Source organism: Pelodiscus sinensis, chromosome 24 (genome assembly GCF_049634645.1).
Source record: "Pelodiscus sinensis isolate JC-2024 chromosome 24, ASM4963464v1, whole genome shotgun sequence".
In the NCBI taxonomy this organism is placed as follows: Eukaryota; Metazoa; Chordata; order Testudines; family Trionychidae; genus Pelodiscus; species Pelodiscus sinensis.
In genome coordinates, this window is record NC_134734.1 from 15,300,909 (window position 1) to 15,326,960 (window position 26,052).

General features: G+C 50.8%; 1 protein-coding gene across 3 annotated transcripts; it reads left to right on the plus strand.

Annotated features, from left to right (window-relative positions):
- On the plus strand, positions 1 to 25,843 carry RFX5 (regulatory factor X5). Of its 3 annotated transcripts, none has more exons than XM_006113938.4 (10): positions 1 to 332; positions 2,581 to 2,711; positions 3,856 to 3,889; positions 5,051 to 5,133; positions 5,824 to 5,946; positions 7,486 to 7,602; positions 9,505 to 9,586; positions 11,333 to 11,531; positions 18,495 to 18,592; positions 20,046 to 25,843. In XM_006113938.4, exons 2-10 carry the CDS (start codon positions 2,593 to 2,595, stop codon positions 21,306 to 21,308), a joined length of 2,118 nt encoding a protein of 705 aa, XP_006114000.2. In that variant the 5' UTR covers positions 1 to 332; positions 2,581 to 2,592; the 3' UTR covers positions 21,309 to 25,843. The 3 variants fall into 3 exon arrangements, with proteins under 3 accessions (XP_006114000.2, XP_006114001.2, XP_006113999.2); XM_006113939.4 differs by having other exon boundaries at positions 1 to 328; positions 2,577 to 2,711; XM_006113937.4 differs by having other exon boundaries at positions 2 to 332; positions 2,577 to 2,711.
- Positions 25,844 to 26,052: the final 209 nt, after the last annotated feature.

Sequence of the window (26,052 nt, forward strand, 5' to 3'; positions counted from 1 at the left end):
TTTTTTTTTCCTCCTTGCAAGACTAGTTGGTGCCTAGGTACTTTCTTTTTCTGTTTTGCAATTGGGGTGGCACATGCATGTTTTGTGTGTGTGCAAGGGGGAAAACAAGCAACCCAGAGAGCTTGGCAATAAAAGGAAAGACGCCAGAGATTAAAGCATGTTGTAGGGGAACTCTTGCTAAACTGGGCTACAAATCTGGGACTAAAAAGGAAAGGTTTGCAGTGGATTAAGCGGCCTGGGTGTGTTCCTACTTCTCCATTCCTGCAATCGCATCTTTGGCAATTTGACTCCCTCTAGAGGGGGGTTGTTTTGACCCTGAGATCTGAGAGTAGGTGAGTTTCCTTTGTTTTGTTCCCAATCTCTTTCTTGCTTTGCAACCTAGCCAAGGCTGTGGGGGAGGGGGTGGGGGGGAAAGGTTGCAAAGCGCTGGTCACTTCCAAAGAGAGGAAACCGATCTGGCCAAATAATAATAAAGGAACAGAGAAGAATCTGCTTTTCCAGGCTGAAAAGCATGGTCTTAGTTTGGCTCAGTTGTGCCCGGGTATTGCTGTCTGCACCATGGACGCGACTGTCAGGCTTTGGGACAAGGGTGGATGGGGGAAGTTTCAAAGCCGCCCCCCTGAAAATAATCGACGAGATCTTAGGGAAATACAAGTTACAAAAATTGAGATGCTTTGAAAGCCGGGAGGAGGAAAATCTCCCAGCCTGGGCAGTCTGCGAATTGGCAGGTCTGAGTGCATGGAAGCTGCTGACTCCTACTTCAACTGCAGATATTTAAATCTCCCTCTTTCTGGATGATTTTTCCCCACTCCCCCCAGGGCATTCCAGCCATTAATTGATTTCCTCTCAGTGGTAGCAGCGCTCCCTGAAGAAGGAAATATACACACATACAGGGCCCTACAGCTAAACAGGGTGTTCTGGAGCTGAGCTTTGTAGAACGGTGGCATTGGACAAATGCATAGTATTTAACTAATAATTAAATTAGGTCCAGTCGTCTGTTGATTGCAGGGCGATGAGGGCTGAAGCCTCACTTTCACAGTTAGACAGGGAAAAGCTCAGCAAAAAGCCTGTCCTCTTGCTGATGTAATTTGGGGTTTTTGGGGAGGGAAGGGAAAGAAGACAACTGCTATCTGGGGGGGGACGGGGACTCTGAGCGTCAGCACTCCTGGCTCTCAAAAGGAGTGTGCTCTAGTGGTCGGAACAAAGGCATTCGACATTGGGACCCCTGGATTCTGTTTCCAGTTCTGACCCCAATGTAAGGGCGACCTTGGGGGAGAACCCTTCAATGGGAGTTTTTTCTTTCGTGCACTCAGCTTGAGTTCGGTAGCAGGATTCCTTACCGTCCTTTTTCATGCTGATGATTTTAATCGTGTAATAGTGTCCTGTGGCCTCCGTCTGCATGGGTGCAAGGGGCTGTACAAACTCATAGGAACCGTTTACGATCCTAGGCCCTGGTCCTGCAATGCACTCTAAACCCACAAGACTCCCACGGCAGGTCGGGGCCCTACCAGGGAAAATGTGGGGGTGTTTGTGAGATTCTGACTGGGTGGGGTCTTTAATGACACTTTTTGCAAAAATCTGGGCTGGAGCGTCAAATTCCGGTGGGGGATGTTGCATTCTACATAATGAAGTCTAGTGAACTCTTTCCAGGCAAAGTTCTGTCTCCATGCGGAGCCCCTCTGCCTTTCATGTCTTCTCTGGGCTACTCTCCTTTCAGAATTAGGAGCTGAAATTCCCTTTCATGCTCTTAATGGGATTCGCTGTCCCTTCCTTTCCTTGTGCTTCCTCTCCTGAGCCCACAATGCAACCCTCTAACTCAAGAGTGGGCAAAATACCAGCCCTTCAGGGTTACAGTGGTGGGGGCCCGCCAGGAGCTATTTACCTGCACGGCCACAGGTCTGGGTGATTGTAGTGGCTCACCATTCCTGGCCAATGGGAGCTGCGGGAAGCCTTGTCCTAGTCTATGCTACATCCCACTGCTTCCATTGGCTGGGAACAGCGATCTGTGGTCAGTGGGAGCCGTGATCATGGATACCTGTGGCCTTTGTAGTAAGTAGAGAGCAGCGGCCCGCCAAGGAGTAACCCTGGTGAACCATCGCCATGTTATTGGCCACCCCTGGTCTAACAGCTCTATTGGAGTAGATGGAAATTGAGGGCGCTCAATACTCATGAAAAAAGCTGGCTTATTTGGGTGCCCAAAATGCTGATATGGCAGTCCTAAAGGTAGGCCTCGTCAGCCTTTGCTCCCAGTTCTCCTAGCCAGCCGTACAAGCGTGACTTGTATTTTCACATATTTATTTGCTGGCAAAATGATAACCTGTTTGTGACACCATCAAGACACCCCAGTTGCAGATAAGGCGCTGCACAAACACAGGCCAGTCCTGCTCAGGCTTTGGACCTCTGCCTCCCCGGTGACGCCTGACGTACCCTCAGCTGTAAGGTTTCTCCCCACGTTGCAGGGAGCGGATCGGAGCTCTCGGTTGTAATAAGAAATGGCACTTCTGCACCGGGTCGGGTGGATGTTTGCCTGGGGGCAGTCTGTCCTGAGCTGCTTTCTCACGGCTCTTCTCTTCTAGGCAGTCGCCGAATGTCATGGCTGACGACGAAGCCGGTCCCAAAGTCTCTAAAAAGGGAAGCTCACAGTCTGGGAACTCCAGAGGAGACGCTTCAGAGCCCAGCACCTTGCTACAGAAGCTGAAGAGCACCATCTCGTAAGGGCAGCCTCTCCCTCTCGCTTTCCTAAGCCCGGTTCCTCAGTTTTTTTCTTCATGTTAGTGAAAGATGCCGGCTGCCCAGCTCTGGAGACGCTATGTCATCTTGGGTGGTACTATCTCTTTCAGTTGCAGCAGTGCTGGAGCTGTATGTGATTGATGAGAGCAGGTCAACTCCAGCACTTGCATGCTAAACCCATCCACCGAAATGAGGCCAAACTGTCCCAGCCCACAGGAGACTAGATTGTGTCGAGGGCTGCAGGCAGAGGAGAAGCGGGACTGAGAAATACAAATGTGTGGCACCTGCAGAGGCAGGAAAATGATATGACCAGGCAAAGTGTTTTGCTGTGAATCAGTCAGGGTTGCTACCAATGTTGCCTCTGAATTTTTCCAACCATGTGCAGAATACATTTTGTTATGTGCACTGAGGCATGTGCAGATGTGCACCACCAGTGGAAACACAGGCTGCCAGCTGTGGGCAGCTGGGTGATACTTGAATTGCTACTGAGAGGTCGACTCAATTAATAATGTTTTGTTACACATCCTGCTGGGGCTCCCTTTCCATTGAGGGCCTTGGCCACATGCCTAGTTTGCCCATGCCTTCAGCTGTCCCTGCTGGCTCACGGAGGGCAGAGTTAAGGGGTGTGGGTTATGGTAGATGCTACTTGTGGCAATGCCAAGGAGTAGGCCGGTGGGTGGAGGAATAAAGGGTGTTCCCAATTTTCACTTCGTTGCTCCTGTGAATTGGTTGTGTATCTGCAGCAAGCCAAAAAGTTTCACAACAAAGTTTTTTGCCTGTTAATTTCCTAGTATGGTGTGTGTGTGTGTTTTTTTTTGTTTTTTTTAATCCTTAAGCGGATGCATCTATGTCAGGGAAATGGTTCTGTGGGTTGGATGTACAAGCAGCTGCTGACTGAGAAGAGGTTGTGTTGCAGCAGCTGCTGCGCATGAAAGCGTTCTCTGTTACACATAGAAGCTGTACTTTGACTCCTACTTACTGGAGGCAGCGGAGGGTTTGGCTGGCACCAAGAGGGCTTTTCCAGCCCTGTGGTTCTGCTTAGCACAGAGAGTCCTGTACACGCTGCGCTCTGCGCCTTCGGAACAACGGTGACTGATGCTTTGTGTTTGCTCCCATTTTAAACAGCAAATCCGTGCAGAACAAAGTGGACAGCATCCTGGTGAGTGTCTTGGACAGCTCTTACATTGCTTAGAAAGCCCCATAGGGGAGAGACCAGCACCAGTGAGTGCCAGCTCTGGATCTGTTCTCATTGGCAACATCCCAGCTGTTCTGCCAGAGGGGAGCAGCTCAAAGGGTCAGGCAATCCAGGATCCTGTCCCTAGGAGGAGCAGCGAGCAAGGCGTGTTCCTTCAGAGCTAGTCAGGCCACCTTCCCCCAGGCGGCCCGTGACCAATGGCGTATTGCCAAATAGAGCAGCGGTTTGCAAACGTGTTTTCTCATGACCCAGTTGAAGAAAATGGTTTATTCCTGCCCCCCAACAACATTTGACTAGAGGGTGGGTCTGAGGATGAGAGCATTGGGGTGTAGGAGGGGGCTCTGGCTGGGGCAGGAGGGGCTTACCTTGAACAGCTCCCGGTCAGCCTTGCAGCAGGGGGGCTAAGGCAGCTTCCTGGCACCGCAGGCCAGAAGCAGGTTCGCAGCCAATGGGAGTGCAGAGCTAGTCAGGGCAGGGGCAGTGCATGGAGACCTGTGCGCTCCCCCTACGGCTAGAAGCCGGGCCTGCTGCTGGCTGCATCTAGGGGCACAGCAGAGTCTGCAGTGTCAGGACAGGCAGGGAGCTGCTGTAGCACCCCCCCCCCCCGACACTCCTGCAGCAATGAGACCCAGTGCCTAGGGTTGCCAGGTGTCTGGTTCAAAACCGGACAGTCCAGTATTTGAGCTTTCTGTTTGGGAAACACATTGAGAAAATAGAAATGTCCGATATTTTCTAAATAAGATGTAATGTAGATTGTGTTGTCATGTCAAGTGTGTCTGGTATTTTTGTTCAAACCATCTGGCAACCCTACCAGTGCCCGATATTCCGCAACCCAGTACTGGGTCGTGACCCATAATTTGAAAACCTCTGAAATGGAGGGCTGGAAGAAGGCATGTTTCCTTCCTGACCCCTTTATTGGTCAAGTCATACCCTGGTGCATAAGAGTCTCTTTCCCTTGCCTTGCACAGCACCAAACATAACTGTTGGCCATAAAATTGTATCTCCAAAGGAAGTCTTTTTTAATCGTTGCAATTAGCAAATTATTGCAACATCTAGCTGCTTCACTGCCTCCGTTGATTCGCTAACCTTTTTGTCCCTTCCATCCCGGGCCCTTGCCAACAACAGCAAGATGTGCAGAAATTTTCAGACAACGATAAACTCTACCTGTACCTACAGTTGCCGTCTGGTCCCAGTTCTGGGGAAAAAAGGTAATCACCTGGGATCCTGTTGTGCCTTGTCTTTCACTACATCGGAGGAAAGTGGGAGGGGGGGGAAGGGGGTCACGATTCCTGGGGTTTGTTGCTGGTTCTGGGAAGGAAATGCCGGGGTTCTGGGCATTTGGATATTCAAGCCGGTGCCACTGATGCATTGTATCTCAATTTCCCATAGACTTACCCCCGACACACACATGCATGCGCGCACGCACACACACACACACACACACACACTCTCTCTCTCTCTCTCTCTCTCTCTCTCTCACTTTACATTACTTCCCAGTCTCATGGGCAGTGTTCCCTGTATGCTAAGCGCTTGGATGGTCACCCAGGAGAGATTCAGGTGCTGCCCAGCTGATTGGCCGAGCTCCCACAGCCAGCATGTGTGTTTCTATTGGTGGTGCACATCTGACCATACCTCAGTGCACATAATAAAATTTATTCCGTCTATGGATGGAAAAAATTAAAGGCAACACTGCTCATGGGTGGGAAAGGGAAAGGGTGTCTAAATAATGCCTGTGGTCCTCTGAAAGTTGCTACAGTGAGTAATATAAGCCAGGCCTGGCAAGCTGATACCTCTGTCATCCACACCCTTGCACCCCAGCGGATGCTGTCCTTGTGCTAATTAATGTTGTCTCTGATTTGATCCCATCTCCTTGCTGTGACCTGCCTCCTGGGGAGCAGCAGCCTGGACCTGAGCTCCCTGAGCAGCGCCGAGCACATGCACGCATGCACCTGGATCCGGGATCACCTGGAGGAACACACGGACACCTGCCTGCCCAAGCAGGATGTCTACGATACATACAAGTGAGCATGCATACAGGGCCCGGCATACAGTGGTGCAGCCAGCTGTTTTGTGTTGTTGGTGCCCTGGATCTTGCAGGCTAAGCAGGCTGTATCCATGCCTGGCTGGGAGGCCTCTAAGGAGGGCCTTTGATGTCCAGCTTCAGTTCATTCATGGTCAGTCTATCTGCACCCATAATGTCCTGGATTGCCAGCTCCTTGGGGCAGGAGCAGGCTCTCCTGCAGAAATACAGTGTCTAGCACAGGTCTGTGACTGGGGCACCTAAGTGCTACCATAATATACCTAATGAATACAGTATAGTGCCTGGTGCAGTGGGGTCCTTCTGGCTCCATGTGGTGGTACCGTAATATACCTAATAAATAATCGCGATCAAGTTCCAACTCTGCTAGCGATGCTCAGTGTTACTAAGTTCCCCATGGTGTTTCTGATACACACACAGATATGATCATGTCATTATAGGACCACAAGCTGCTGTTCTTACTTGGGCAAAAATCCATTGCCTGAATCAGAATTGTAGCACTGGGCGGTAATTTGTGAAAAATCTTAGCGGTTACACATGCTGTGGGCTCTGCAGTATAAAGCTTAGTTTTAGACTGTGATAATTTTAGCATATGATCGTAGCTTTATACTGCAGAGCTTGCAGCAAAGACTCCCCTAGCAGTGGGGCCCCCAGCAGTGGGGCCCCCAGCCCCTGCTGGCTCGGCTCCAAAGGAGAAGGTTTTGCAGCCCTGCCACAGCAAAGTTGCCTCCCCAGGAGCCGGCTGAGTATAGCATCAGCTCATCAGTTAAACAGTTAATCGATTTAACTCTAACATCCCTAGTTAAAATGCTGTTTCAGCCAGAGGTGTCAGCATTTCAGTGCTAGGGAATGATTTCTCTCTGATCAGATTGAGTCTGCAGAGGCTGAGTTTTCAAAGATCCTCTGTGCTAAGTGGAATATGACTTAACTAGAAGAATTCCCAGGCTGCGTCTAGACTGGCATGATTTTCCGGAAATGCTTTTAACGGAAAAGTTTTCCGTTAAAAGCATTTTCGGAACAGAGCGTCTAGATTGGCATGGACGCTTTTCCGCAAAAGCACTTTTTGCGGAAAAGCATCGGTGCCAATCTAGACGCGCTTTTCCATAAAAAAGCCCCGATAGCCATTTTCGCGATCGGGGCTTTTTTGCGGAAAACAAATCTGGGCTGTCTACACTGGCCCTTTTGCGCAAAAGGACTTTTGCCCGAATGGGAGCAGCATAGTATTTCCGCAAGAACACTGACAATCTTACATGAGATTGTCAGTGCTTTTGCGGAAATTCAAGCAGCCAGTGTAGACGGCTGGCAAGTTTTTCCAGTAAAGTGGCTGATTTTCCGGAAAAACTGGCCAGTCTAGACACAGCCCCAGTGTTCAGTAGTACACTGTGCCTACTAGCGGTCATCCACATGGAAATGGAAAAAATTAATGGAGCAATTTAACACCATGCAAAGACAATTGTATAAAGTGCTGGACTTTGGCTTTAGGATGTAACCCTCTGACCCCTCATTCTGTCTCACCTGCCAGGCGATACTGTGAAAACCTCTGTTGCCGCCCTCTGAGTGCAGCTAACTTTGGAAAGATCATCCGGGAGATCTTCCCAAACATCAAAGCCAGAAGACTGGGAGGACGAGGACAATCAAAATATCCTTATATGCAAAATAGCCACTGCCTACAACCCAGACTCTTAGTCCAACAAAGGGATGATGGCCACTTAGTTGTGTGCGGAAAGGGTTGGCTTTTTGTAAGGTTTAAAGAGAAGAATGAATAGAAATGATTTGTTTTGAATTGATTAGTCATTACATTTTGCTGTGCCACAGAGGAATTGAGTGGTTGGAGCAGGGAACTGGGAGCAGGGCTCCTGGATTCTATTCCCATCTCTCACGGGAATGGGGGTCTAGTGGTTAGAGCAGGCTAAGAATCAGGACTCCTAATTTCTATTGCTAACTCTGGGAGGGAGTGGGATGTAGTGAGTGAGACAAGAGGCTGCATGTGAGGACTTCTGAGTTCTCTACCCTGCTCTTATGAACAAAGCATGTAAGTGCTTCGGGATCCTGTAGCAAAAACAGTGTTGCCAACCCTCATGGTATTTGGCACATTCCTTAAAGCCACAACTCTTAGAATCGTATGATTCCTTGAGAAATCAGGTTTTTGTGTGACGGCCCCCACCATAGATCCTTGTAAGTTGAACGCTTGGATGGCCACCCAGGAGAGATTCAGTTGCTGCCCAGCTGATGAGCAGAGCGCCCACAGCCAGCAGCATGTGTTTTGTTGGTGGTGCACATACACACTTTCCCTGGTGCACACAACATTTATTTCACACATGGAAGAATTAGTGGAGTCATTGGCCCCAACCCCGAGTTTCATAGCTCTTGTGGTCGCACAGGAAAGCTTGTAAATGCAAACCCTAAAGGTTCAAAAAGCAGAATGCAAATAGAAAAGAACCTAAGTTTATTATTTTTAAAACTCTTCTGATTTTTGAGGTATCTGACCCACAATTATTGGCAGTCCCATTAAGTCTGGAGCACACTTTGAGTTCCTCTAATAAAAGCGGTGACAAAAGGAAATGGCTTATCTTTAAACCCTTGATTTTAAACCCAGAAAGTAGTGTTGTGATCATCCAGTCTGACTTTGTGTACAACACAGACCCTGGAGCCTCCCCAAACAATTCCTGTTTGAACAAGTGCTGATTTTTTTTACAAGAAAATCCAATCTCAGATTGAAAATTCCCATCCAGAGTCCATCCAGACCTTGATAAATTAATTCCATGGCTAATTACTCTCACTGTTAAACAGTTATGCCTCATTTCCGGTGTGATTTGTTGACCTGCAAACCCAGCCTCTTTTGCAAGTCCTGAGAGAATATTCCCTTCATTTCAGCTTATTCAACTACAGGTTGACCCTCTCTCATCCGGCACTCTGGTGCAGCAACAGCTGTGGTCCGGCATGATTTACTTTGCCTAGTTCACTTGTTGCGTGACTAGGTTTCCTACAGTCACATAAAGTTTGTTTACAGCCACCAGTCATGGCTCTTCGTGTTCTGTGCTGTTATTAAGCTCTAATTTACCCCTAACTGTCTTCTAAGAGCCCAGTAAGTCATGGAAGTGTGGGTAATGCTGCTAGACAATATTGACCTCCCATGATCCAGCAAATTCTCTGTTTTGGCAACGGTCAGGTCCCAAAGGAGCTGAACTAGAGAAGTTCAACCTGTAGTGAAGTTCAGGGACTGTCTCTGTCAAAGTTGAGATTGGGAGTCAGAAAAAGCAGGCAAGTTTATTTTCCTCTTCCAGCTCTGGTGTACCCAGAACAGATCGGCACTCTCTCATGGCAATGGAGAGGTGGACAGAATTAGCCCAGAGCGCAGTGAAGCACAAACTGATCGGCAGTGAACAGCAAGCGGAATTGTGATTCCTAGGTCTTTAACTGGCAGTGGCGGGAGTCTGTATGAAGGAGATAAACAGCGTCCTTTCAAGCTTTCGCATCTCATGTTTGCAGCTTTATTTCGTTCCTTCCCATGGCTCACTAAAATCCCTTAACCTTGCCAAACATATTGCTACAGCGGGATCAGGAGGAAGACGGTGGTCAGCATGCCTCCCCTGCCCACCCTGGACCTCAAAGTTACCGAGACGGTAAGTTCTCCAAAAGCACTGCCTCCTTGTGGGAAGGCTGCCTGAGCTTCAGTAAAATGCAGGACAATGTAGCACTTTAAAGACTAACAAGATGGTTTATTAGATGATGAGCTTTCGTGGGCCAGACCCACTTCCTCAGATCAAATAGTGGAAGAAAGTAGTCACAACCATATATACCAAAGGATACAATTAAAAAAATGAACAAATATGAGAAGGACAAATCACATTGCAGAACAGAAGGGGGATGCGGGGGGGGGGGGGGAGGAAGGAAGGTAAGTGTCTGTGAATTGATGATATTAAAGGTAGGGAGAGTGGGATGTTTGTGAGTTTATGGTATTACAGGTGATAATTAGGTTATCTAGGTGCTCCGTGGCTCTAAAGCTCTCCATGGTTAGGAGGTGTCTCAATAGATCCCTGCTCCCCAGCTCTAGCTACCTAAGACTCCTGCTGTGACTTTTAGATCTAGTGATGAGTCTATTTCTGCTGTCAGACCAGGGGAAGGTCCTAGCTCAGTCCCATTGGCCATAGAAGAGTCATGGGGAGGGCACTGGGACTCTTGCGGTAACTGTCCCCTTTCCCTCTCTACGGCTGGCAGGGATGTTGAGGGGTTTGTACATAGACTACGGATGTAACCGACTAAGCAAATGCTTATCGGATAGTCAGCACATCAGTTGACTAGTCGCTTTCCCCCTCTTGCTGCCTCTATCAGAAAGAGGCAGGGTGGGGAAAGGATGGGGTGCTTCAAAGTGGCAGCGCCACGTGGAGCCCGGGGCCAAACCCCAGGCGGCGCTGCCACTTTGAAACACTGTTTGCAGCCCAGGGCCAGCTGAGGAGTCCCTAGCTGGCCCCGGGCTGCACGCAGCGTTTCAAAGCAGCAGCACCAGGTGGAGCCTGGGGTCAGATGGGGACTCGCCCACTGACTCCGGGCTCCATGCGACGCTGCCGCTTTGAAATGCCGCAGGGAGCATGGGGCCAGTGGGGGACTGATTGAGCTGGCCCCGTGCTTCCTGCAGCTCTTTTGCCTTTGAAGTGTAGCAACAGCGCTGGGGCTATTGCTACACTTCAAAGGCGGAGGCGCCCTTATCGACTAATCGAATAGTCGATGCAAATTGCATCAACTATTCACTTAGCTGATTAATCCAAATTTAGCATCCCTAACATAAACCTGGGTGAAACTCTTCACCGAAAACAAGCTTTTTGTTTAAAAAAAAAAAAAAAAAAAGGCAGATTTGGCAACACCAAACCATCTCAGTTCAGACGAATGGTTACAACTGGGGAGGGAAAACTTTTTAAAAAAGGATTAAGAAAAAGTTACAAACATTTGACCTTTCGGTGCTTTGTTTCGAAATGTTGTCATCTCAAGGGTGGTTTTTTTTTTTTTTTTTTAAATCATTATAAAGAGTCGTTTTGTTCGATTCTTTATGGTTAGTTTTTGTCTTTTTGGAAATGCCAGTGCACCTGTTGCTGGGAAAGTCGGTTCTTCACCCCCGCTCTGGGATGTTGCTGTAGACCATGACCCATTTGTGTGAGCTTTCTTCAATGTGGCCCCCTGTGAATTCAGGCGGTAGCAGTAGGTGTACATGGGGAGCACCCCAGGAATTTCAGGTGCCTGATGACTGAGCACGGGGGGTACATTAGGAGCACCCCAGGAATTTTGGGCACCCAGTGACTGTGCCCAGTGAGGGGAGTAGAACCGCTACAAGGCCTCTTGCCACTCGCTGACTCTCCCTCCTCTCCTCGGTGCAGTCGGAGCTGACAGACCTGGTGCAGTCGTACCATGAAGAGCTGGTGGACGCGGCCTGCGCTCTGACTTGCCACTGGGCGGAGAAGATCCTCAAGCGCTCCTTCAACAACATCGTGGAGGTGGCTCAGTTCCTCATCCAGCAGCACATCATCAGCTCGCGCTCTGCCCGTGCTGACCTGGTCATGGCCATGGTGGTCTCAGGTGGGTCTAGAGCTCAGAAGAGGGATTCCCCCAGCTGGATCCACTCCTGCGCGTGTGTTGGGGCTCAGCAGAGGATTGGGATCTGTCAGTGGAATGCTTGTTGCAGGGTTCAGGACCTGCCTACCTGGGCTGGCTTCAGGCTAGCTGCTCCTTTGTTTCCCCTTCTTCTATCCCCCGGTATTTGAATCAAAACTCCCGGTCTGAGTAACTCTCCTTGGATCAAGTTCACAAAGAAGCTCGAGAACTTGCTTCCACCCCAGCCCCCCAACCGACTCCCACCCCTGCGCACAGGCCTCTTAGACACAGACATCATCCAGCTGGACCATCTACACCCCAAAAGCAACCAGACTAAGACCAAAGTATCCCAGCTTGCGGGAGCCTCGGCTGTTGTGCACCACAGCAGAGAATGGGAGAGACCCTGGTGCTCCAATGCCAAACACCTCTGCAGTGGCAGAGAATTAAGTGCAAGAAACCCAGCTGATCTCCGCAAGTGACCGGCTATTCTGACCTGGGGGAAGTTCTTTCCTGACTTCATATATATGGCAGTGATAGCTTAGACCAGGGGCGGGCAAGATACAGCCAGCACACCAATAGGAGCTGAGAGATTTCGCTGAGAGGTCGGGGCAGTTTGTGAAGTCTCCTAACCCTGCCCCTCCCTCCTCCCCCCCAGTTGGCTGGCTTCTTCCTGTGGCTCTCTGCTCCATTAGCAGCCTGGGACTGCATCAGGCAAGGAGCCTGCCTCTGGGTCCTGTAGGGCTGTTGCTGGGAGCCACCTAGCTAAGAGCTTCCCGGCATGAACCTGCCTCTGGGGCCCCAGGTCATCATCCAAATCCTCTGCACCCCCTTTTCCACAGGTCACAATTCCCTCTTAGACCCTGCACCCTCTCCTACACCCTCCCCCTGGCCAGAATCCTCTCCTTCACCCACACCCCCTCTCGGACTCTGCATCCCAAGCCTCTGCTCCAGATCACCACCCCCTCCTTCATCCAAACTTCGTCTCAGCCCCCCATCCTCTCCTGCACCCTAGTCTCCTACCCAGAGTTCCTCTCTGCTCCCAGACCCTGCACTCCCTCCATTGAAAAGTGCAGCCCTTAATCACTTACCAAAATCTCGGCGTGCCCCCTCCCTGTCAAAAATTATTGCCCTCCCCTGGCTTAGCCCCTGAGCCAGCCAGTCCAGCCCTTGATACGGAGAATGCTCCAGGCCACCTCTGAGCACGGCCCTCCCCACCCGGTGTCTTCTTAGGGTGTGTCTAGACTACATGCCTCCTTCGACGGAGGCATGTAGATTAGCCAGATCGGAAGAGGGAAATGAAGCCGCGATTAAAATAATCGCGGCTTCATTTAAATTTAAATGGCTGCCCCGATCTGCCGATCAGCTGTTTGTCGGCAGATCGGGGGAGTCTGGACGCGATGCCCCGACAAAGAAGCCTTTCTTCATCGACACAGGTAAGCCTCGTGAAACCAGGTTTACCTGTGTCGATGAAGAAAGGCTTCTTTGTCGGGGCATCGCGTCCAGACTCCCCCGATCTGCCGACAAACAGCTGATCGGCAGATCGGGGCAGCCATTTAAATTTAAATGAAGCCGCGATTATTTTAATCGCGGCTTCATTTCCCTCTTCCGATCTCGCTAATCTACATGCCTCCGTCGAAGGAGGCATGTAGTCTAGACACACCCTTAGAGGGCTCGCTCTGCCGTATCACTCAGCAGGGTGGGTTTTTCGCACCCTGGGTGAGGTGGCTGGGTCAGTGGAACTTAGCAATGCACATCTGGCTTGTGACAGCAGAAACGATAAGTCTTTCACCTCCCCAGTGTTCTTTCTGGATTGCAGCATTGCTTTCCATAGGCCTGTATTTTCCTGGTGCTTCTCCTGGGGGTTGCAGTGAAAATGTGGATACTTACAGGTCTGGATACGTCCAAGCTTTCCATTTTTCCCCTTTCGGTGCTCAGCTGTGCACTCCCAAAGTTGATCAGCTCTCTCCTGGACCGGCCGTTGTTTCTTTGTTAGGAACATATTCCTGTTTAAGCCACAACGGTCAGCTAAAATTCTGAGTGGAGCCGCTTCACTCGTCTCCCAGGCCCATGGGAGTAGATGTGCCCCCGAGTTGAAAATGCTCACGTTTCACAGCATCTTTCCTCCGTTGCTGGGCCCATATGTCCTGCCATTCCACTCTTACCTCATTGCCTGGCCCCACTGCCACCAGGGTTTCCCAGCCAGCTTGCCCGGCCATCACAGACCCACTGCTGCTGAGGGGTTCCCGGGATGCCCTAGCTGGGGGCGCCTGGCTTCCAGGGGCTATTCGGCAACCTGACCCCACTTACGTGGGGGGTTCCCCGGCCGAGCAGAGGCTCCCTGATGTTGCCTGGCCCTGCTGACACTGGAGTTCTCCAGCCAAGCCACTGCTGGCTTTGCTAGACCACGGATGTTGCCGGATCAGAGAGTCCCGGATTTGAGAGGTTCAACCTGTATTTGATTTCTCCCCAGAACTGCTTTATCAGCAGCTGTAGTTTTTCTTTCACTAATCTGAAGCATCTGCCATTGGCCACTGTTGGGACACAAGACACTGGGCTAGCTGGACCACTGGTCTGACCCAGTACGGCCGCTCTTCTGTTCCTGGGCCTTTCACCTTGTATTCCTTCCTTCTGTTCTGTCTTGTGATTTACTTACCCTGGGGGTCTAAATCAACTTGTTGGTGTTTAATGGCTTTTTTTTTTTTTTTTGTCACTCTGTCATTACCCACCACTGAGCTCCGTGCTGTCCCTGGAATTGCACCCAAGCTGCACCGGTTCTGTTGTTAATCATAACTGTGATGAGGCATCTGCCCCACACTGGCCCTTTAAGGGGTTAAAACCCAGCCCTGGATGAGGGCCGGAGGACCTGAGCCATGGTGCAAGTAGCTGCAGCAGATAGATGGCAATTAGGGCCCAGCTGTGGGGTGTATAAATAAGGGCTCCAGGAGGGAGGAAGGGAGAGACTCGCTTTTGCTCTGGGTGGGGAGTAGGCAGGACTTAGCTGCTAGGAGAGCTAGAGGCTTCCTGATTTAGAGCAGGGCTGGGGAAGCTCAGGCCAGGCAAGGCATCAGGGTACTGGGGCTGTGGGAAGGTAGCCAGGATAGGCAACAGCAGCAGGTCCACACTCTTTTGCCAATGAGGAGCGGCCATTGCAGACTGCAGTTCGCCCCGTGGCAGGGGCTAGATGATGACTGGCAGTGGGTCGCTGAGGTAAGGTGGGCATAGGGGGATTGAGAGTCCCCAGAGGGGGAGGACTCCAGAGCGTGGGGGCGCTGTGGTAGGGCAGTACCCAGGTAGGAGAGTGCCACTGTCTAGAGTAGTGGAGAGTAACTGTGGGGGAGACACCAGCCAGAAGGGGGCACTCCAGCACCAAAAAGGCTAATTCCCTGAGTGACCAGCTGGAGGCGCTCTTGGTGGTGAGGCCGCCCTGTTAAAGTGACATTGATCATTTCTGCTGTCTGGAGAGCCGTTTCTGATCACCTGGACTGTGTCTACACTGGCGCGATCTCACGCAAAAGCGGCCGCTCTTGCGCAAAAACTTGCTACCTGTCTACACTGGCCGCATGTTCTTGCGCAAGTAAACTGATGTTTCTAATGTATAAAATCAGGGCTTCTTGCACGAGAACCCTAACGCTCCCGCTCAGGAAGAAGCCCTTTTGTGCAAGCGCTCTTCCAGAAGAGGCCAGTGTAGACAGGCAACATGAATTTCTTGCGCAAGAAAGCCCGATGTTAAAATGGCCATCAGAGCTTTCTTGCGCAAGAGAGCGTCTACACTGGCATGGATGCTCTTGCGCAAAAGCACGTGCCAGTGTAGACGCTCTCTTCTGGAAGAGTTTTTGCAGAAGAACTCTTCCGCAAAAGAGTTTTTGCGTGAGAACGCACCAGTGTAGACGTAGCCCAGGAGTTCCGATAAGGAGTCAAACAGGAAGAGAGCAGGGGCTGGCCAGACATCTTTGACCCAATTTAATACCAGCATTGTCACTGCTATTGAAACAGCCCCAAAATTTGGTAGCGGTACAACTTTCTTGATTCCACATCCGGGAAGGCAGAATGCCGTTCCCACTCTGTTCTGTCTCTTTGGAGCCGTTAGCATACATTTGACAGTACCATCCCCCCTTATCACAGATGTACTGACCTGCGGAATTTTATCCCTTTAACATTCCTTTTCCTCTTTCACTTTCATCATACAATTCTGTATCTACCTCCGAAGGTATCATTTTCCAATTTTAATGTATTTTCCCAAAGTATAGATTTTTAACATCCCCTCCCCCCTTAGGTCTTTCTTCACACTGAGACCGTTTATCGATGTTTTCATCCTCTTTCCATGAGGCATTTTGAGTTTTTGCCCTACTCAGCCATTAAATTCTCAGCATTCATCAGACATTGGCTTAGTGCATCTAGCTTCTCTGTTTCCAGTGGCGTTAGCCCAAAAGATTACATCTAAATGCTCCATTCTCAAAGTAATAGGCATTTTACCCACCTGCTATCTGCAGTTCACACAGTGGCGTGGGATGAAGGCACCACGTGGAGTATGTTACAGTCGTCTGAGCTCGGATTGAGCCAAGCTTTCTCAAATTGGTTTTTGATGCCGCACTGAAACCCTGGCACCGTAATCAGTAATTGGTCTTATTAGCGTTTTGGGCAGCATTACTGCTGCTTTCTGCCCTGCACCCTGGGAGGCGCCAGAAATATTTTTATGTAGGTTGATCTGCCTTTACATTTGTCTCTAATATTTACAGTGCAGTCCTTCCGTGTGAGCTTGCTGTGAAATATCACACCTAAAAAGCGGAAGCTTTTAACTACACTTATTTGCGGCCCATAGATACAATTTATGATCTCATTGCATTTTCCTTTTAGTGACTCTCATTCCCTGGGTTTTGTTGGTTGACAATTTTAAAGCCCGGATAAGGGTGGGGGGAGGGACGGGGACAAAAGATGCGCTTGTCCCAGGCCCAGCTATTGAAAGAGGCTCAGGATTCTGTGCTCTGAGCACCATGGGGGGCAGTGCCATAGTCTGAGTGCCGCTGAGGACTGGGTGCCCCAGCCCCGTGCCTTCCACTGGAGGCCCTACTCCTTCTGGGGCTGTGGTGCCGGGGGCCGATGGAAGGTGTTCCCCCAGCCGCGTTTCCCCATTCTGTCCCTTTGCCTCATCTCCATCCCGAAAGCCTGATTTAGCCACATGTCCTGCCTGTCTGTGACTTTATTCATTCTCCCTACCTAGGGAGGTAAGCTAATTCTGTGACGGGGGGTGAGGGGTGGGTTGGGTGTTGAACCTGTCTCCAGCTGCCCTATGCCAGAGGACTGGGTCCTGGGTAAATCACAGGCAAAGTTCCCTTTAATCTTAGCAGAGGTCTGTCACCACTTGAGATGAACCCTTTCAGTTCCTACCTCACTGTAGAACCCAGGGGGACAGGCCCTTCGGGAGAGAATTTCCCAATCTCCATTAATGCCTCTGCAAACAGTTTACACCAAACTGTGCCAGATTGGCTAAAATGACACGGCTGTTCTGTGTAAACAGAGCCCGTCTTGATTAGGTGAACGGAAAGCGGCACCGCTCTAAGCGTACCAGCCCAATGGAAGCGACACACAGCCCTCGTATCGATGCAGTAATACTGGTGTGTCACTCTTTATCATTTATACTGGTTTGTATTTAGACCTAGGCTAGCTCCTAGGAGCCCAAGTCCTGGAGCAGGGCCCCATTGTGCTTGGTGCTGTATATACATAGAGCAGAGTCTGTGTACCCTGCTCACTCCGGGCTGGGATGGACGCTCTCCCTGAGAATCTGGGTGAGTGGGGAAGGGCTGGCCTTGAGGTGGAGTTCCAGTTTTGGTGTGCCTGCACCAAACCAGCATCTTGAATAAAGTGGGCCCACAACCTGCTTACATGATGCAGCCTCTTGGTGGTTAAATGTCCATTAAAAAAGTGTTTAAGTGAATCTGGTGCAATGTTGGCAGGGAGACAAGTCATCAAGAACTGGCTTAAGGAGAATCAGAATAAGCCCACTCTGAAACTGAAGCAAGAGGTTGCACCAGCCTAAGGCCACTGAAAACACGGCAGCTGCTCCACTAGGGCAGTTCAGTGCTGATACTTGGTACCCTGGTGGTGGCTTTCCCATCACTGTCATTTTGTCCCCCGCCCAGAGAGGCAAGTACCTAGGTTTGCGGGAGAAATCTTCAGTCAATCACCTCTCAGGGAGGTAGTTTCTACCCCAAAGGGGCTATGTCTAGACTGCAGGCTTCTTTCGGAAGAAGCTTTTCCAGAAGAGATCTTCCAGAAAAACTTCTTGCGAAAGAGAACATCTACACAGCAAAAGCATAATGAAAAAGCGATGTGCTTTTTCGAAAGAGAGCATCTGCATTCATTGGACGCTATCTCAGATTCCAGTTTTGATTGCTGTGGACAGAGTGGCCACCAAGGCACCTGTGATTTTTCCTGGAGGCCTCTTCTTTTGAAAAAGAACCTTCTTCCCCATCCACACACACCTTTTTCCAAAAGAGCTCTTTCGGAAAAAGGCTTCTTCCTCTTAGAAAGAGGTTTACCGTTGTCGGAAAAACCCCTGCATTCTTTCGACTTTCTGTTGCAAGAATGCAATTGCAGTGTGGACGGGAGTGTAGTTTTTTCCAGAAAAATGGCTGTTTTTCCAGAAAAACTTTGTAGTGTAGACATGCCCTGGGAGAACCACTGCTATGGAGATAGGTAGTGTTTGTTCTGCAGCACAGCTGCTGTTGTGTTTCAACTGTAGACAGACCCTGAATTAAACCAGTGTAGCTATCTTGAATAGACATCTCAAAGCACTAATTATTGAAGGGAAAGGACTTTTTTTTTTAAATGGAAAGATAATTTTTATAGAGAGAGTGGTCTTTTAAGAAGAGTTTAAGTCCTTTACATGGCTACCCCTCTGAGTTTAAATCCATGTGGTTTTTTTTTCCCTTTTGGTTGGTTTGTTTATAGAAAGTTCGGAAAATATCCAGCGAGACTCTCGAACGCCACAAACTGCCAAGAAAAATGGAACGGAAACAACAGACGGCATTGTAAAAACACAGCCTCAGGTGAGAGAAGTGTTGGGTGCTGGGGAGAAACCTTCCCATCGTGTGCCCCCTCTCCAAAGAGCTGAAAGGCAGAGATTGTCAGTAGAGCCCTGCAGGGATACAAAATTTGTATCTGCATCTGTATCTGCAAAAATGAGCCACAGATATGTAGATACCTGCGGATATAAAGTGGATATCCATGGATTTGCAGGGCTCTTATTGTTAGCCCCTGCTTGGAACTTGGCTTAGTGTTAGTTTAAGGAAGAGTGGTCTCTAGTGGTTAGAGTAGGAGGGCTGGGAGCCAGGTCTCCTGGTTTCTACCCCTAGCTGTGGGAAGGGAGTGAGATCTAATGGTGAGAGCCGAGAGCCAGGAATTATGGGTTCTCTTCCCACCTCTGCCAATGAATGTATGCCGTTGGCAAGTCAGTTCATTTCTGCGTGTCTCAGTCTCTCCCTATAAAATGGGGGTGGCAGTAGCTGGGGGCATGGAGCTGTGGGCCGTCAGAGCTGCGCTCAAGTGGGGTGCAGCAATGTGTCTGAGGCTCTGGAGATGGGTATGGTGTAGGACTGCATCTAGAAGAATTTTTTTGCTGCTACTGTTCCTGTGACAGGCTGAATGCTTGTGGCTTGACAGGTGCTAAGCATCCTAACAGGGTAGAAGCTGGTGTTCTCACTGATCCCTTAAAGCTAAAGGTTTTGGTGTTTTTTTCTGTGGTGTGGGTCTCCTTTAATTTCTTCCTTGGGTCCGTGTTTTGAGCTGCCCACAAGCATTATTAACTAGGGATGTACAGTATAGTCGGTTAACCAGTTATCTGATAAGCAAAAGTTTATAGGTTAATGCTATAGACATCACGCATTTTTTTCCCCTTCCGCCTGCCAGTTAATTTTTTAGCAGGCTGGCCAGCAGCCTGGCTCAGTCCTGGCTCGCTCCGGGTCTGGGACCTGCTCCCGCTACGACTCTGCATTTAAAGTGTATTAGGAGCCAGGTGGGCAGGGAGCCTGGTCAGTTCCAGCTTGTACCAGGTCTGGGAGCTCAGATCCCACCTGGACAGGGGCTGCTGCCACCCCCCAGTGCTGCCTCTTTATCAGAGGCAGCAGCACAGGGTGACAGACAGCTGGTCCGTGAAGGGAGCTGGTTTTTAAATTGGCTCCCCTCACAGATCAGCTCCCGCCTGGCACACTGGCTGCCAGCCCTGCCCCCCGGGACTATAAAATAATCGATTAACTGATAAGAATTCATGAGGTTACTCGACTAGTCAGTTAACTGATATTAAATATCCCTATTGCTAACGTAAGCGGTGAGCCGGCTGCGACGCAGGAGGTCCGGCAGGATTCGTTAGATGGTCATGCCAGCCCTCCGATCCATGGATCTCAGCCACCCTGAGACAAGGGCGCAAAGATCGCTGCTTTAAAAGGGCAGAAAGGGAGGCGGCCTTTCCCAAACTGCTAACATCTCCCTGTCTTTGCCTGTCAGAACAAAAAGGAGAACAACTTGAAACAGTCTCTCCCGACCCGAGCTGAGAGGAAGAAAACCCCCGAGACGCCCAAGCCGGTGAGCAGCCCCGAAGTCAACGCTCTGGTGGCTCGCCTGCCGTTCCTCCTACCTCGCCTCCAGGCTAGTATGTCACCAAGCATCCAGGCCGTGCACTCCTCTCCTCCCATCCTGGGGCCCAAGATCACGGCCACGCCCATTGGGGGCGCAGTCAAGATGGCCGCCCTGCCACTCCCGATGGGCGCCACTTCTTCCCTGCCCATCAACCTGGCGCCGGGCAGGCCAGCAGGGCTGGTCAGCCAGCAAGCAGCTGTGCCCGTGATCAACATGATCCTGCCCAACATGCCGGCTGGCCTGGGAATTCCCGTGGCCAACCCCAAGAGTGCGGCGGGCGGCAGCAGCAAAGGGCACAGCCCCGCCAAGAGCAGCGAGGGGCCTGCTGACGGCCCGCAGGAGGCACAGAGAGCCAAAGGGGCGAAGCGCCCCCTGGAGTCTCCTTGCGAGGCTGCCACCATCAAGCGGAAGCGCGGGCGGCCGCGGAAGAGGCTGGATGAGGCGGAGGCCTATTCGCCGGATAAGTGCAGCAGCACGGAGGAGGGGGCTGCTCCTGAGACCGGAGAGGGGAGTGACGCCAGCCGAGAGGGCTGCCTATCGGGGGGCTCAGGCGGGAGCCGAGGATCGCCCAACCTGTGTCCTGGAGAGATGGGAGGGCTCTGCGTAGGAGCCCCAGACAGCAGGGCTAGGGGAGCGTCACCCGTGACTGATGACAGAGGCAGCTCCCTGGAGGCTGACCAAGCCACTGGCACCTCCCAGGTGAGTGTCATTCAGGACGGCCGGTTCAGCGGTCAGACCTGGGTGAACGCTGGTGCCCAGGAGCCAGAGATGGAGGACGATTTGCAGGTGCAGATGAGCCAAGACGAGGCTGGGCCAGCAGCAGCAGGGGCACCGCAAGGCCCCCGAGAGGGAAGACCTCACTCCCGCTCTCCCTTGAAAGTCACCAAACTGGAGAGCCCGGGGAAAAGCCCGGCCTTGCTGCTGCTATCAGCGATTTCATCCCCCAACAACTGTACTCAGCTGTCCGACTCCAGGAGCTCTCCCGAATTGCTGTCAGACGCGTCGGGCTCGGGGGAGGAGTCGCCGACATCGGCGGGTTTGTGCCCTAGCGAGGACAAAGCAGCCCCATGCCAGCGCAGCTCTGCTTCCCAAAGGCTCCAGAGCCCACAGTCTGGAGCGGATCACCTCTGAGCACTCCCTCCACAAACCAACCTCGTCGTCTGCCCTGCCCCCAGGTTTGCTGGCAGGAGCCAGTGCTCTGCCGCAACCAGATGCCTGGTGGGGAAGATTTAAAAATGATATTCATTTGCTGACTGCCTCCATCACTTCCCAGGGCTGCAGAATAACCCCCCTCCTCCCTGCTCTGCTGTTGCCATGCAATTACACAACACCCAGCTTTGCCACACGCAGTTTGCTGTGATCGGCAGCCACTCCCTCTCCTTTGGCCCAGCAGGTTAGTTTTGCTGCGCCAGGAGGCCAGGCTGCCGCACCTTCGCTCCTGCCCCTTCCGAGAGGAAAGGGGTGGGAAAGATCCAACGGGAGTAAGACGCCTGAAGGTCACGAAATGACTTGGGTGAGATTTCCCTACCTCAGCCACCAGGGGCGTGTCTACATTACTCTGGTTCCGACTTTGGGATGAGACTCAGCCCCTCCTTCTGTCCATGCCAATCAGTGACCCAGCTCAGCGGGCCCTGTTGGGGTGCAACTCGGAGTCTAACTCCCACTGCGGGGCAGATCTGAGCCCTGTCGTTTTGCAGCGGGGATGCAGCTCAAGCCGCGGACCTGAATCCATCCGTTGGGAACCCGGACTTGCAAGGCAGTGTGGCTGGTCGAACACTGCCCGAGTCCGCACGCCCTATGCACAGGCCCGGAGGAAGCATGCAGCGGAGAAGTCCCCCACGAGATCCCATCCATGGTACCCTCTGCAGACCGTGCTGTTCTTGGACATTGGACTGCGCGGCCGGTTTCAGACCATTGTGGTAACTGTCCCAAAGGAACTGCCTGGAATCAACGCCATTCGCCCCCAGACAGCATCACGTGCACTGCTGTTGTTGCCCTGGGCAGAAATCAGAAGCTCTGGGGCGCACTGCCAGCCCTGCATCTAGAGGAAGTTTTTTGCTGCGGCTGTCCTGGGGCAGGCATCCCCGGTGCTGAGCATCCCACGGGATGGAAACTGGTGTTCTCATTGATCCCAGTTTTGCTCTTAAAGCTAAAGGTTTTGGTGACTTTTTTTTTTTCCTGTGATGTGGGTCTCTCTTAATTTCTCCCTTTGGTCTGTGTTTTGAGGTGCCCACACGCATTGCTAACCTAAGCCGTGAGCTGGCCTGTGCTACACAGGAGGTCCGGCAGGAATCGTTAGATGGGCACACCGGCCCTTTCTGGCCCTCAAATAGATGGATCTCAGCCACTCTGTGACAAGGGAGCAAAGATGCTTGAAAGGGCATAAAGGGAAGGGGCTCTCCTGCTACTGTCTGGGGTATAAAGGCCAGACGGGCTCACTGGGAACATCTAGGCCGACTTCCTAGATAACACAGGCCCCAAAATAAGTCCCAGAGCAGATCTGCTAGAAAAACAGCCAGGCTTGATTTAGCGAGTGTCAGGAACGGAGAACCCTGTACAAGCCTGGTTTGTGCGGAAAAGAGCGGATAGAAGGCATCGCCTGTTTTTTTTTTTTTTTGGGGGGGGGGGGGGGGGGGTTCAATCTTAGAAACAACCGAGACCGTCCAATCCAGTCTACCCAAGTTTGGCTGGATGTCTTAAAAGAGGTTTCTACCTTAACTGAAAGACCTGGGATGTTGACACTCTAACAGAAATGTCCTTTATCCAAATTGTTAATTAGTCATTGGAGTTGAATAAGCCTTGCCCCTAAAAAAAAAAAAAACTGATTACACCCCTTTCCATTCTCACTAGCTCAGTGTTTGCTCTCAGGATGTCACTATTTCACTAACGTTTGTGCCCACCTAGGCCCTGTCTGCTTTAGCATTTTATTTATCTTCTAGCATTGCACTAGCTTAGATGCAGTTCCCCTCTGCTGTAGAGGGTGGGAAGTGCTAGTACACATGAACACCTGGTATTTACACCACCACCAAGCTTGGCTTGCGTTCTTAGCTAGCAGAGGAATTCCTCTGATCCATGCTGATTAGGCCTTAATTGGAGTACTGTTGTCTGGTTCTGGGTGCCACATTTCAGGAAAGATGTGGAGAAATTGGAGAAAGTACAGAGGAGAGGAAGAAAAATTATTAAGGGTCTAGAAAACCCTTATGAGGGAAGACTGAAAATAAAGGTGGAGCTTGTTTTAGTCTGGAGAAGAGAAGTCTGAGGAGGGAGGGACATGATAACAGTTTTCAAGTGCTTAAAAGGGTGCTACAGGGAGGAGAGACACCAATTGTTCTCCTTAATCTCTGAGGATAGGAGAAGCAGCAGCGGGCTTAAATAGCAGCAAGGGAGGTTTAGGTTGGATATTAGGAAAAACTTCCTGTCAGTGTAGTTAAGCACAGAATCTCCATCATTGGAGATTTTTAAGAGCAGGTTAAACAAGCACCTGTCAGGGATGGTCTAAAGCAGGCATGTCCAAAGTCCGGCCCGCGGGCCAATTGCGGCCCGTGTTCCGGTTTAATACAGCCCCCGCTGCCTCCCCCTCTCCTGGCTCCCCGGTGCTCTTTTGAACTGGCGCGCCCAGCACACCGCTTCCGGCCGCGCCGCCGCCGCCCATGGCCTCCGTGGTCCTAGAGCCTGCCCTGTAGGCACGTCCGCAGCCCCGCTCCCCCGCTCGGCTGCGGGTTCGCCTTGTCCCCGTGCCGCCGTGCCCTGCGCTCTCCGCCCGCCTCCGACCCCGTGGGCCCTCCGCCCTGGTGCTGAGAGTGCGGGGACAGCCCTCACGCATGTTCACTTCTTCAAATCTGGCCCTCTTTGAAAAAAGTTTGGGCACCCCTGGTCTAAAGGGTGCTTGGTCCTGCCATGAGAGCAGGGGACTGACCTCTTGAGGCCCCTTCCAGTCCTATGATTCTATGAATAAGAGGGAACCTTCTTGATTCTCTTGATAGAACTTCCCCCCGTGTTTCATTGGTGCACAGGAGAGTTAAGTGAAGGGCTGGCTAAGCAATGATTATTCAGGTGCATTAGCCTTTAGTGTCCTCATACAGAGGAACAGTTTGGGTATGTATTTGGTGTCCATATACTTGCTGCTAGCCTCAGTGGCTATGTCTAGACTGCAGGCTTCTTTCGAAAGAGCCTCTTTCGAAAGAGAGCATCTAGACTGCACGGAGAAATTTCGAAAAAGCGGCTTGCTTTTTCGAAAGAAAGCATCCGGTGAGTCTGGATGCTCTCTTTTGAAGAAGCCCTATTTACATTGAAGAACGCCTTCTTTCGAAAGAGGAACTTTCGAAAGATGGCGTTCTTTCTCGTGAAATGAGGTTTACCGCCATCGAAAGAAAAGCCGCGTTCTTTCGAATTAATTTCGAAAGAACGCGGCTTGAGTCTGGACGCAGGGGAAGATTTTTCGAAAAAAGGCTACTTTTTTCGAAAAAAACCCTGAGTCTGGACACAGCCAGTGTGAGGGCTACACGAAACAGTGATGTTTGGTCTGTGTTATGGACAAAGTCCTCCTTGCTGACCTGCATAGGGGGTGGGAACTGCAAACTGTTCTTCCAGTGTTTGCTGAGGCAGGAGAGCACAGGAGCAGTGATCAGCCTCCTCCTGTGGATCTGAGACCCAGATTTTGGTCTGAAATGTGAAAGTGAATTGAGGATCCAATATTTATGGACAGCAGGGAGCCCAGAATTGGTGCTGGGGGGATGTAGCAGCTGGAGTGACTTTCTTCCTCTAGAATGGAGTGTTCCCCTTCTCCACGGCTATGTCTACACTAGGGGGAAGTGTTTGTGGAAGAGGCAATGCAAATGAAGTGCTCATTAGCATTTTCTCATGCTTCATGTGCGTAATCTCTTCCGATGCTTTTTGTGCAAGAGGGTTTTGCGCAAAAACTAGAAGTGTAGACGGATCCATTTTGCGCAAAACAGATCCGTCTACACTGCTAGTTTTTGCACAAAACCCTCTTGCACAAAAAGCATCGGAAGAGATTATGCAAATGAAGCATGAAAAAATGCTGACGAGCGCTTCATTTGCATTTTCTCTTCCACAAAAAATGCAAAATAGACATAGCCCATCACTCATTCTTAGAGATCTTCGGGCTGTCAATCAGAGCAGAGACTTCCTCTGGATGCTCTCAAGATAAAGCACCCAGTTAGTTATCACAGTGAGTAAGCAACACAACCTGCTTACTCAGGGCCTGGCCATGCATGATCATTAATTAGCATTAAAGTAGGCTGCAGTTTTAAAACAGATTAACTATTCCTGGTTATTGTTCTGTGCACACTTTTTCCAGAATAACTCCCCTGGCAGATGAGCCCTCAAAAGACCTTGCTGCACTTTGCTTCCATGTTCCCTTTCTGCCAGCAAATTGTAGACGTCTCAGCGGTAGTGTGATTTTTATTCGGTATATTACAGGAGCACCTAAGCTCTGCGGTCACGGACCAGGACCTCCTGGCACTATCTTTACAAACACAGAAGAAAAGGCCCTGCATCATGGAGTTTACAAACTTTTGTCCTTTGCGGCTTCTTAATTTGCTTGCTCTGAGACAGACTTAGAAGAAACTTCCCACCAATGGCAGACCTTGGCTCAGCATTTTTTTTTTTTTAAGATTGCAAATAAAGCCATTTAAAACCCCTTATTTAGTCCATTTTCTGTGGATCAGAGGAGTGGGAATTCTTATAGCAGGGCCAGGACTGGCTGGCATGGTGTATTCTGTGGCATATTCTCAGCTGCAATTTTAAAGAGAAAAGATGCATCCTTCATAGGGCATGTTGATAACCATCCAGATGGGAAGCCAGTGTAAGTGGCTCCCAGTCAGAGTCTGCCTCAACCTGCAGCTAGTCAGCT